This window comes from Neophocaena asiaeorientalis, unplaced genomic scaffold, assembly GCF_003031525.2.
Source record: "Neophocaena asiaeorientalis asiaeorientalis breed wild unplaced genomic scaffold, Neophocaena_asiaeorientalis_V1.1 scaffold82, whole genome shotgun sequence".
Lineage (NCBI taxonomy): Eukaryota > Metazoa > Chordata > Mammalia > Artiodactyla > Phocoenidae > Neophocaena > Neophocaena asiaeorientalis.
The window spans coordinates 1,391,604-1,404,484 of NW_020173068.1; the positions used below are offsets into that span (position 1 = coordinate 1,391,604).

Here is a 12,881-nt window from a genome sequence, read left to right on the forward strand (position 1 = left end):
CATTGGAGAGGCTTACCACTGGGAGGGATGTTTCTAGTGCCTTCCCTACTTCTCTACAGAGAAAGACGAAGGCTGTTGGACATTGGAAAAAGACAAAAGAAAGTCTTTTTCTTTCAGTTTTATTGAGCTATAACTGACATATAACATTGTATAAGTTTAAGGTGTACAACATAGTGATTTAATATATGTATATATTGTGAAATGATTACCATAATAAGCTTAGTTAACATCTATCACCTCACATAGTTACTTTTTTTTTTTTTTTTGTCTTGTGATGAGAACTTTAAAGGTCTGTTCTCTTAGGAGCTTTCAAATGTACAATACAGTGTTAACTGTAGTCACCATGTTGTATGTACATTACATCCCCAGAACTTATTTATCTTAACTAGAAGTTTGTACCTATTAACCACCTTCATCCATTTCCCTCACCCTGCTTATTGGTCATCAAAATGACTACAGTTGACCCTTGAACAGCACCGGTTTGAACTATGCAGATCCACTCACATGTGGATTTTTTTTCACTAAATACATACGACAGTACCACACAATTTGAGTTTGGTTGAATTCACTTATGTGGAAACAATACAGAGGGCAGACTGTAAAGATAAACGTGGATTTTCAACACCTGTGTGGAGGGTCAGTGCCCTTAAACCCTGTGTTGTTGAAGGGTCAAATGTGTTTGTTTTATTTATTTTTGGCTGCATTGGGTCTTCACTGCTGCCCGCAGGCTTTCTCTAGTTGCAGTGAGCAGGGTCTACTCTTCATTGCAGCACGTGGGCTTCTTATTGCAGTGGCGTCTCGTTGCAGAGCACAGGCTGTAGGCATGCAGGCTTAGTTGTTCCACGGCATGTGGGATCTTCCCGGACCAGGGATTGAACCCATGTCCCCTGCATTGGCAGGCAGATTCTTAACCACTGTGCTACCAGGGAAGTCCCGAGGGTCAGTTGTATTTGGATTAGATGTTCTTTTATATATTTTTTTTTGTTTTTTTGTTTAATTTTGGCTGTGTTGGGTCTTCATTGCTGCGTGCGGGCTTTCTCTAGTTGCAGTGAGTGGGGGCTACTCTTCCTTGCGGTGTGTGGACTTCTCATCTCGGTGGCTTCTCTTGTTGCAGAGCACAGGCTCTAGGTGCGTGGGCTCCAGTAGTTGTAGCCCGTGGGCTCAGTAGTTGTGGCTCGCAGGCTCTAGAGCGCAGGCTCAGTAGTTGTGGCACACGGGCTTAGTTGCTCCACAGCATGTGGCATCTTCCCGGATCAGGGCTCAAACCCATGTCCCCTGCATTGGCAGGCAGACTCTTAACCACTGTGCCAGCAGGGAAGCTCCTAGATGTTCTTTTAAGGTGCTTTTCAACTCTAAGATTTTCTACTTCTCAATAACGACATTTTTGATTCTTCTAATTGTTTTCATGTTAATAAGAAAACATAATTGCATTAACAAGTGTTAAATGACAATGATGCATAGCACCACTATGATTATTTTCTGTGCCCCTTTTCATTCTAAACCTTCTGGCTAAGTAGTCCTCTTTTTTCTTTGAGCTCATCCACTTTTGACCCTCTCTTTCCTGTGGGGATCCCCCTGCAGAGCTGATAGGCCCTTGCCTCCACTGGGGCTTTAGAACAGCTGTCATCCAGAGAACCAAACTACACAGTCTGCAAAAGAAATCTGCTTTGTAATTTTTCAGTGACGAATTTCCCAGTATCCCATATAGTATACAAAAAGAGTGAGTATAGACCATGAGAGTGTGTGTGTGTTAAAGTTTTATTGTTATCCTGTTTGATTCTCGTCCCTTTTTTTTTTAACATCTTTATTGGAGTATAATTGCTTTACAATGGTATGTTAGTTTCTGCTTTATAACAAAGTGAACCAGCTATACATATACATATATCCCCATGTCTCTTACCTCTTGCGTCTCCCTCCCTCCCACCCTCCCTATCCCACCCCTCTAGGTGGTCACAAAGCACCAAGCTGATCTTATGAATCAACTCCTAAAAGTTTAGATTTGAATTTTAACTTGTCTAATACCAAGTTTTATTTTTTCATTTAAGGCTATTTCTGATGCTTGGAAGCTATCCTTTCAGCCGTAAGGATGGTAATAAATCTTTGCCTCCCACAGTTCAGACCAAGAATTTACTGCAACAAGGTAAACAAAACAAGTATATACACATAAATAAATATATGACATCTATTTTTCATGTTTTTCCCCATTTCCTGCCTTGTGTATGTAGACTTAATTCAGGCTTAATGTGCTTTCACCCTCATTGTTTTAGAGTCTACCAGATGATATTTAGGTAAGCATGGGTCAGACCGCACCTCTAGAGTCAGACAGCACCATTACAAGCTGAGTTGTGACTCATTTTGTGGAGGGTTCTCTTCCCTTTGACAGTAAATTTTAATTTCACTCAAGATCAGAGTGAAGGTAGGAATTCTCTCTCTTCCATGCTGTTGTTCTTGCTAACTTCTCATGCTAGAAATAATGGCTTATATTTGTTATATGGATTCCTTGTTCTTTATTATTTGAATTAAGCTGCCTCCCCTTTTGTACAAAGCTGGATATCTTCCACAGTCCAGAGCAGGGAGTAAGGAAACTCCAAGGGGAGAATTGAACTTCTTCCCCAATTTGGAATTTCTGCACACAGCACATTATTTCAGGTTCCCAGATTGTTAAGCTGACTCCTTCAGACAAGGATATCTTAAAATTTCCATTGGTTATAACAGGTATTGGAAACATTAAAAGGGAGAAAGGAAAAAGCTACTACAGTCCCACCCCTAGCACATTTACTGTTTTAAATTTCCCATAGTCTTTTGTGGTCCTTGTCTCTGTGCAAACTTTTCTTTCCAAGTTTCATCATTCATAGATTTACAAGAAGTTCCTTTGTTATGCCTTCCTAGGGAAACTCTTATAACTGATCAAGTCCAAATACAAAATTGAGAATTTCAGTGAACATCTTTATTTTTCCCTAAATCTGTACATTTTCATCCTCTGAATTTAAAAGCAAAAAAAACCCCAAAACCCAAAAACAATCTAAAAAACACTTGTAAATCTGCCCCCTTTTCACAGACATGTTATTTTGAAGGGATTTTTTGTTGGTTAGGCAGAGTTTTATGCTCATTTTTTAAGGATGGGCAGTATTTGGGGACACAGTGGCCCTCAGCCTTTGACCTGATCTTGGATGCCTGCCAAAAAAAAAAGAAAAGAAAACCCCAGGAAAATTTGATGTAATAGAGGAAATTTCAAATGAGGAACTTCAGATTTTCTTTAAAGAGTTTTCTTAGAAGTGACAAGTTGTTGAAAACTAGTTGTCTTCATTTGGATCTCGTCAAATCAATGTGTCTCGTTTTTGTCATTAAATCTAGATATCAGCTGATGGTTATGAAGTAGAAAATCTCATCTCTGAAGACCTCACAAAGAGAAGTCATGGTTTTAGGACAGAGTATTTCATTAAGCCACCAGTCTATGTGACAGTTTCCTTTCCCTTCAATGTGGAAATCTGTAGGATTAACATAGACCTCACAGCTGGGGGAGGCCAGAATGTCACTGGCCTGGAAATGTATACATCTGCCTTGTCCAGCAGAGTGTCTTGGAATACCCCCGAGTGCCAGACCCCAGGCCCAGATGAGCCATCCATTCCGGAGAAAGAAGCGTTCACTTTGGTGGGCAAAGTCTTGTTGAAAAACCAGAGCCAAGTGGTGTTTAGCCACAGGGGCTTCAAAGCCAGGCCACCTTTTGGCCCGATGGAAGCCACACTTCCCTCCCCTGCTGTTGTGGCCCAGGAACTCTGGAATAAAGGGGCTCTTTCTCTTAGTCATGTGGCCCATCTCAAGATTTGTATCACCCATGTGACAGGCAGTGGTATCCCTTGTATCAAGCGGTTGGAAGTATGGGGTCAGCCAGCTAAAACCTGCTCTCAGGAGGTGATAGACAGTATTTTGCTGGTTGCCTCAGAGAGCCTCCCTCAGGACTTGTCTCTACAGGCCCCAGCCTTGCCCATGGAGAGTGACTGTGATCCTGGGGGCCAGTCTGAGGGCCAGCAGGCCCCCTCCAGCCTCCTGGAGCTGGCTGAGGTAATTCGGGATGTACCTGAAGAGTTCCTGGATCCCATCACCCTGGAGATCATGCCTTACCCCATGTTGCTGCCCTCAGGCAAGGTCATTGACCAGAGCACGCTGGAGAAGTGTAACCGTAGTGAAGCCACATGGGGCCGAGTGCCCAGTGACCCTTTCACAGGAGTAGCCTTTACTCCGCACTCCCAGCCCCTGCCTCACCCCTACTTGAAGGCCCGGATCGACCATTTCCTGCTCCAGCACTCCATCCCTGGCTGCCACCTGCTTGGGAGAGCACAGACTGCATTGGCAGTGACCCCTTCTTCCATTGCTCTGCCCTCTCAGAAAAGGAAGATGGAGCAGGGTGAACATGCCCCAGACAGTAGCCTTGGCTTAAATGCTTCCTGTTTTTCTACCACAAGCCTTCTGGTCTCACCCACTACCTCAGAGCACACTGCTAAGAAAATGAAAGCTGCCAGTGAGCTCATGGATTGTTCAACAGGTAATCCCTCGTTTTATGTCCAAGCCCGTCGTCATCTCTACTCCTCCCGGGTGACACTTGGCACTTGCCCTTTGTTTTATGCTTTGCTAGCTTAAATTACACCAAAACTTACTGGCTTAAAGAACCACACATTTATTATCTTACAGCTTCTCTGGTCAGGAATCTAGGCATTGCTTAGCTGGATTGTCTGCTTTAGGGTCTTCCAAGGCTGCTATCAAAGTGTTGGCAGGGCTGCGGCCATCTCAAGCCTTGACTGGGGAAGGATTCACTTCAAAGGTCACTCGTGATTGTTGCAGGATTCAGTTCCTTGCTGAATTGTTGCACTGGGGGCTTCACTTCCCTTTTGTCTGGTGGCTGGATTCTGCCCTCAATTCCTTGCCATATGGGCCTCTCAGGGGCAGCACACAACATGGTAGCTGTGTACACCAGCATGTGCAAACAAGTGGAAGTCAGTCTTGTAGAACCTAATCACAGAGTGACATCCCATCACTTTTATTGTATTCTGTAAGAAGCAAGTTACTAAGTTCAGGTGGGGTTCATTGGGGGCCATTTCAGACACTCTCCCACACCATTGATTCCTATTTTATTCAATGTATTTACCCAAGATTGGTGGTTGGATTTTGTCTAATGCCTTTTCAATATCAGTAGAGATGATATTATGATTTTTCATCCTTAGATCTTTTAATACAGTAAAGTATATTAATAGGCTTCTTAATATTGAACCACTGTTATAGTCCTGCAATAAACTCTATTTGGTCATGCTGCTTTTAGTGTACTGCTTAATTCTGTTTGCTAGTGTTTTTATTTAGGATTTTTGCCTTCATTAATGAGATTGGACTGCAGTTTTGTGTGTGTGTGTGTGTACAAGTACACATCATCTTCTGTCAGGTTTTGGTATCAATGATTTGCTCCATAAGAAGAATTAAGAAATTTTCCTTTTCTAAACTCTGGAACAATTTAGTAGTATTAGAATAATTTACTCTTCCTTCCTTCCTTCCTTCCTTCCTTATTTCCTTCCTCCCTCCCTCTTTCCATCCCTCCCTTCCTCCCTCCCTCCCTCCCTCCCTCCTTCCCTTCCTTCCTTCCTTCCTTCCTTCCTTCCTATCTATCTGTCTGTCTATCTATTTATCTGTCTGTGCCGGGTCTTAGTTGCGGCATGCAGGATCTTTGTTGCTGAGTGCGAGATCTTCGTTGCGTCATGCGGGATCTTCTTTTTTTTTAGTTGCTGTGTGCGGGATCTTTTTTTCTTTTTAGTTGCGGCATGTGGGATCTAGTTCCCTGACCAGGGATCGGACCCGGGCCCCCTGCATTGGGAGCATGGAGTCTTAACAACTGCACCACCAGGGAAGTCCCTCATTTACTCTTTACATGTTTGGTAGAATCCCCCTGTGATTGTCAGTGCTTGGTGCTTTTGGAGATAGCTCTTTGACAACTTTTTCTTTTTGCTTATGAAAACTAGTTTGTTTAGATTCTGTCATTCTTTTTTTTTAACATTTTTATTGGAGTATAATTGCTTTACAATGTTGTGTTAGTTTCCGCTGTATAACAAAATGAATCAGCTATGTGTATACGTATATCCCCATATCCCCTCCCTCTTGAGCCTCCCTCCCACCCTCCCTATCCCACCCCTCTAGGTCGTCAGAGAGCAGCGAGTTGATCTCCCTGTGCTATGCTGCAGCTTCCCACTAGCCATTCATTTTACATTTGGTAGTATATATATGTCAGTCCTACTCTCACTTCGTCCCAGCTTCCTCTTCCCTCCTGTGTCCTCAAGTCTGTTCTCTACGTCTGCATCTTTATTCCTGTCCTGCTACTAGGTTCATGAGTACCGTTTTTTTTAGATTCCATATATATGCATTAGCATACGGTATTTGTTTTTCTCTTTCTGACTTACTTCACTCTGTATGACAGACTCTAGGTCCATCCACCTGTATCATTCTTTAAAGTTCCTCTCTTAGTCTAAAAGGCTTATGCAAACAGCACACTTAAAGGTTACGTATGTATCTTCTCTGGCTTTGAGTGCAAATTTTAGTTAACAAGACCCCCAGAAACTCCTGGAAGCATCTGAGGTGCAGTGGGGCAAGATGAGGAGAAAGGTACTTAGACCTTGATGTTTGTGGAGGTCTCCAGTGGTGTTGGCCTTGACAGATTTGTTGGTGACACAGGACCACGCTGACCAGTGCTCCTTCAAGGCCTCAAGCTGATATCCTATGTCCTACATACTGTAGACCAAACATTCCACTCCCCGCTTTGGGGTACTTTTATGGTGCTACTTTGGGGAAGCCCTGCTATCAGGCAGATCTCTACGTCCTTTCTTCAGCAGCGGTCCCCATCTCCTGTTACCTTCATCCTCAGCCCATATCCAGAGAAGGCCCTATAGATAGTGGAGTGAGGTCTTCATTATTCCACTCGATAATAACTGCTTTGCTTTACCTAGGAAGCAAGAGGACACGAACACCAAGGGAGTGCAGGCCAGTGGCCCTGCAGAGTTGAGGGGGCCCTAGCAGGGAGGAGGTGGGGAAAGAGCAGACTAAGGCTGTTGGGGAGGGAATGGGGGCAGGGAGCAGGGGTACAAAACTGGGTGTTTACTTGCCCCAGTCATTTCCTTGGCAGGCAGGGAGGCCTTCAGAAAGTAGGGTACAGTTCTACAGGTGAGCCAGGAGGTGGCCCAGGCCTGCCCAGCAATTTGTACAGGAGGAGAAAAGCTAGCGCAGAGCCCAGGAATCCTGAAAGCAGTGTGGGATGGGTAAGAACTGCCAGGGGCCCCAGGGCTTTAACTCCTGGTATCCTGTCATCACAGTCTATTAGTAGACATTAGGGAGGACCTTCTTTATGTTTGTGTCTGTTTGAAGTTAGAAGTACCATTTGTGGTTCTCAGAGGACTTTGTGTTTTGGTCTTCGCTTTTGCCAAACCTCTGGATATTGTGGTCTGTGCGTCTCTCAACAGGTCCAGTATCCCATGAGCAAAAGCTGTCGCAAAGCTTGGAAATTGCCTTGACATCAACCCTTGGCTCCATGCCCTCCTTCACAGCTCGGCTGACCAGGGGACAGCTCCAGCACCTCAGCACAAGAGGGAGCAGTACTTCCTGGAGGCCAGGCTCCAGCTCGGGTAAGAGGGGCCCTGTCTGTCTCCTCAGAGCCCTTGAACAGGATGCCAGGCCATGCCTCTGGGGCTCTGTGAACCTCTATGCCCAAGCTCCTTAGCTCCAACACCCAGGCCTTTACTTTTCCAGGGTGAGTTCAAGGGCTGCCTATGAAGTTTAACTCTTCACAAGAAAGTCTTTCTTTAGTCATTTCTTAGTAATTCTGTGGCGCTGGGGATTGGTATTTTTTGGTAAGATCTAATGTTAATTACTCTGTCCTGAGGACTTTTGTTTGTTTCTCCCTTTTTGCTTATTTTTCTTATGTAGTCTGTCTCTCATCTGACATCTGGGGTACTTCATGTAAATGTGGAGGGTGGTTTCAAGTTGAGTATGTCATCTTCATCCCTTCCTATTAACATTTTCACCAGTATCTTAGAACAGTGATAGCTTACTGAGCTAAGTTTTGCCTAAAATGAACCTGGGACCACAATGGATGATAGAATCGGTTAGGATACAAAGTGAGAGGATCTGGAGCATTTTTTACAAGATGAAATCTGGTGGGGCTAATGATAAGGTATACACTTGCTTCCTCCTGCCTGTCCAAAGTTAGTCTGTTCTCTTATTGCCTGGATCCCAGGCCATCTTACCTTTTCTGCCCTTGTCCCCTCCTCCCTGTCTCTCTGATTATGTTTCCATCCTAATCACTCCCAGAACCTGTCTTGTCCAGGTGACCAGCAATTTCCATGACCCCAAATTCGATGGACACTTACCCTCTCAGCAGCGTCTATTGTGGCTAACCAGCCTCTCCTTTCTGAAACACCTGTCTTGGCCTTCCGGATGTTATGCTCTTTTTCTCCCCATTTTCAAGAGTCTCTCTTCAATTTCCATTGCTGATTCTTCCTTCTCTTCCAGACTCTTGTCTTAGACCCTCTTCTCTATACTCTGTGTCACTCAAGTGAGAGCCCACTTGGCCTGTGACTGCCCATATTCACCTGTAGCTCCTTCCTCTCCTTGGAACTCAGACCCTGACCTCCCTTACAGCTTCTTGGTGCCTCTGTGTGGGAAACTCATGGATATCTTAAGTGAATATCTAACTCAGAACTGCAGGCGCCTCCAAAGGTTTTTCCCCATAGCCCCCCATCATCCAGTCACTGGTAAAGAGCAAGCATCTTCTACCCTGTGGTCAAGCCTATAACATGGAGGTCATCCTTCGTTTCCGTCAACATTCCTCACATTCTATTCGTCATCAAGTTTTGTTTACACTGCTCCAAAATAGATCTCAGGGATGTCCTCTCTGCTCCATTACTCTTGCTGCTACCCTGGCCCCAGCTCCTGCACTGCTCCCCCAGATTCCTGTAGCAGCCTCTGCTGCTCCTCCACAGTCACCCTTGCCTGCCCATCCTCCTCATAGGAGCCAGAGGAATCTTTTTTTTTTTTGCGGTACGCGGGCCTCTCACTGCTGTGGCCTCTCCCGTCGCGGAGCACAGGCTCCGGACGCGCGGGCTCAGCGGCCATGGCTCATGGGCCCAGCCGCTCCGCGGCATGTGGGATCCTCCCGGACCGGGGCACGAACCCGTGTCCCCTGCAGTGGCAGGCGGACTCTCAACCACTGCGCCACCAGGGAAGCCCAGAGAGGGATCTTTTTATGTAAGCCAGATCATGATACTCCACTTCTTAAAATCCTTCCAGGGTATCCCACTGAACTTGGAATAAAATACAAATTGCTGCCTGTGAGGTCCTGCATGTTCCAGCCCTGCCTCACCCTCCTCTGCCACTCTCTCACACATCACACCTTTGTTTTTTCTGTTTCTTTAATGGACCAGCCACTCTTTGTACTTGCTGTCCCTTTCACTCATGCATGGCTGGCTCCCTTTCATTCTTATGGCTCTTCACCCAAAAGGTCATCCTTGCCCTCTCCAGATGGGTGTGGACTGGGGGAGAAAGAGCAGCCTCCCTAGGCCAGGGCCACGAGAGAAGGGCAGCAGGTATAGCTTGGGGAGGAGGGGTGGCAAGACCTGCCCGCTGTGGCCCTCATTCAGGACACCCTGTGGGAAGCATGAAGGAGAGAGCCTGCAGCACAAGAAAGGGATTGATGGGTCAGGAGGGGAACTGCTGGGCTACAGGGCCAAAGAGACTCAGGTGCCAGGCTCAGCAGGCAGGTCTGCTACAGACAGACCTCAACCCTGCCCCTCTGGTGACCTCCGTCCCCCCTTGACCTGCCCAACCTGGGTACCTCAGACCATTTTTTGCTTTTTCTTCTCGTCACATCTCACCTTTCTTGCAGTTTATCAAGGTTGTCAGGGTGAGCTTGTGCCTTGCCCTGACCTTGGCAGCCCATCCAGGGGAAAGTCCATCTTGCTGGGAGAGCAGCAGGAAGGGCCCAGTGCTGCCCAGCAGCCCTCAGAAGCCAGCTTTTCTTGAGCATTCATTGGAGCACCGAGATTTGATTATGGAGAGGAGGCTCCCCAGATTCTCAGGCTCTCTGGCATCCTCTCCTCCCAGATCAGTCAGAGGCAGCCTAGGGAGGGAGGAAGCCAGGCTGCTGAAGGGATGCAGGGTAGGGAAGCTTCTTGTCATACTCCAGGCACATGCCCGCCTCCAGGATGGAGCCTGGACCGGGGGCAGCTTTTCCTAACCCTGGCCTATTTTCTTCCCTGATTCACCAGAGCAGCCTGGGAGCATCCTGGGCCCCGAGTGCACATCCTGCAAAAGAGTGTTCTCTCCCTACTTCAAAAAGGAGCCCGTGTACCAGCTTCCCTGTGGCCATCTCCTGTGCCGGCCCTGCCTGGGTGAGAAGCAACGCTCCCTGCCCATGACATGCATAGCCTGCCAGCGGCCATTTGCCAGCCAGGACGTTCTGCGGGTTCACTTCTGAGTGACTGACCTCAACCTGAGAAGACCCATCGCTGGGAGGAGCTGAGGAGGAGCGAGTGGGGGGGTCAAAGCTCCTGAGGTCTGGCCAGGTCCCAGGCACAGGGGGGCCTCTGCTTTCTCACGGGCTTTCCCTTTGTCTCCTCCCACAGCATAGTACATGGGCCTGCGGAGTGAGGGGTCAGGGAAGGGGCTCTCCACGCCTGCTCAATTGGCAATAGGATAACAAAGCCATAGTTTGAGCTGGGAGGGATGGGGGAGATGTCCCTGCCCTCCTGTGCCTCCCTGCCAGCACCCCCCTGCCAGAGCCCAGGGCCTGCTAGAGCCAGCCCCACCCTCTGAGGCCCCCCAGGTCGTCTGCACACACCCCTCAGCCTACAAGGTGGATGTGAATGTGGCTCGGGATCTCAGAGAGAGCCTCCACCTTCAGTGTCACCCAAAAGTGGAGCATGGCAAGGATCTGTGGAGTAAATGACTCAGCCCCTCTGACTGGCAAACCACTCCGAGCCTTAATAAAGCAATGGTTGACATCCGCTGTGGGCTTCCTCTTGTCTGTGTCATCATACTCCTCTACCCTACCCGCACCCACACAAAGTGGGGCTGTCACAGGGCAGCCGTGAGCAGTCACTGCAACCCTGTCAGATTGTAATTTGGGTCAATGGCCTGAAGGGACAAGAAGTTGCATTTGCAGGTGCATCTGATGCATGAGGGTTTGCAGGTGGGTGTGCACGCCAGTTGGAAGGGTTGAGCAGCCCCCTAGGCTGGTGACAGCTTGCTTAGCTGCGTGTGGGCAGAGCTGCACTGCCTTCTGAGGGGAGAAGGTACCTTTTCTGCATGGGGCCTATTTCAGCAAAGATACTTGTGGATAGATTGCATTTTTTTTCCCATTCAAAATTTTGGAGTCCCAGAGGGAAAATATGTATTCCTACAACTGTTCACTGTATGGAGTAGATCCTAGTCATGGAAGAATATCCGTGAAAAAATACACTCTGCTATTCCCTGTTCCCTCTGAGCATGTTTGGGAAGGAGGAGCACGGTGATGCTTCTTAGTTTATTCTTGAGATTTCATCACAGCCACCGGTGCACAGCCTGTGGGGGTCCCTCAAGCCACTCAGGATACTGAGCCATCTGCTCTCCACTACTCCCACAGGCCCGCTGCCTCCGGGACCCTCCAGGGGAGAAGGCCAGCGTTCTCTCTGGCTTCCACGCTTTGCTCACAGGGCAGAGAGAACTATAGTTCTTACACTAATGGGGGAAGGAGGGAGCTTATTAAAAATTCCATTCTTGGACTCCAGATCTAAGAATTTAGAGATCTGGTGTTGGGGTTAGAGAATGTGTTTTTAAGAGTTCCTAGAAGGTGTGTATGGCCACAAAGGTAGCTGTGGAGAGGCAATCCCACCCTCCCCTCTGCCTCCTGGTGACACTTCCCTTGACCCCTCCTCACATGAGCCTCCAAGGTCTGCATTGGGGGGCTTTCCTCTTGGCTGGTGAGACTCCCATGTGTCCTTCGGCTTTAAATGTCTGCGTCAGTCCAGATTATTGCCTTATCTTCCTTGTGTGCTTGTGTTCTAGGAAAAGCCCCACCATTGCAGCAAAAGCAGTGCTGCAGAGGGGAGGGCAGTTCCTACCCTCAGCCTGTCATGGCCTCAAGATAACAGCCTAGTTCCCCAAGAGCAAGTTCACTGCTGGGAGGCCTTCCCTCTGGGGTTTGTCTTGTCTCTCCCAACCTGGGAGCCTGAGGAAGCCGCCAGCGTGGGGTCAGCATAAAGCGCAGAGTGCCCAGATGAGGGCAGAGGTTCCTCCCCTCCTGCAGGGGGCCTAGTGATCTGCATTTTGAACAGGCTGCTGCTCCCCAGGTAGCTCTGGGAGGAAACCAGGCATGGGAGCTCCTGTGATGGACAGGTGGAGCCATATCCACATCTTTGGAGATGCATCCATTTTTATCTTAAAGAGTCCCCTAAAATGAAGTGGTCTTTTCACCACCCTTGCCAGAACACACAAAGCACTGCTGGGCTCCGTTTCTCTCCCCTAGAAAATGAGAATAACTTTTCTCTTGCTGCCAACTAGACTCAAAGGATTTCTCACCAGAGCCCAGGGCAGGCGCAAAGCAGCTAACCAATAAACTCAAGGAGCTGGACTCTATTGACTCTGAGAAGACTCAGGACTTCAAAGCCTTGTGACCCCACTGCCTCCTTGCCTGACCACAGGGTCTTTGCGGGTACATGTCCCCTTTCCTGTAGCATTTACTCAACCCAAAGTCCATTTGGGGGCACGCAGCCCTGGGCCCTTTGAGAGCAGGAAGCTGGGCCCCAGTGGCTGGTCTCCAAATCTTCATCCCCAAGGTGCAGAGTGAGGCCTTGCCCCATAACCTGGCCGTCCCCTTG

General features: G+C 47.8%; 1 protein-coding gene across 3 annotated transcripts in view; it reads left to right on the top strand.

Annotated features, from left to right (window-relative positions):
* UBOX5 (U-box domain containing 5) overlaps positions 1-11,032 on the top strand; it is a 33,179-nt gene extending 22,147 nt beyond the window's left edge. The window contains exons 2-5 of one of the 3 annotated variants that reach the window (XM_024742982.1): positions 2,046-2,140; positions 3,355-4,543; positions 7,491-7,652; positions 10,293-11,027. In XM_024742982.1, coding sequence (XP_024598750.1) covers positions 2,087-2,140; positions 3,355-4,543; positions 7,491-7,652; positions 10,293-10,501 — 1,614 coding nt within the window. In that variant the 5' untranslated portion in view covers positions 2,046-2,086 and the 3' untranslated portion in view covers positions 10,502-11,027. Of the gene's footprint in view, positions 1-2,045; positions 2,141-3,354; positions 4,544-7,490; positions 7,653-10,292 lie in introns of all 3 variants that reach the window. The other 2 variants (XM_024742981.1, XM_024742983.1) reach the window with 2 other exon arrangements.
* The last annotated feature ends 1,849 nt before the right edge of the window (positions 11,033-12,881 follow it).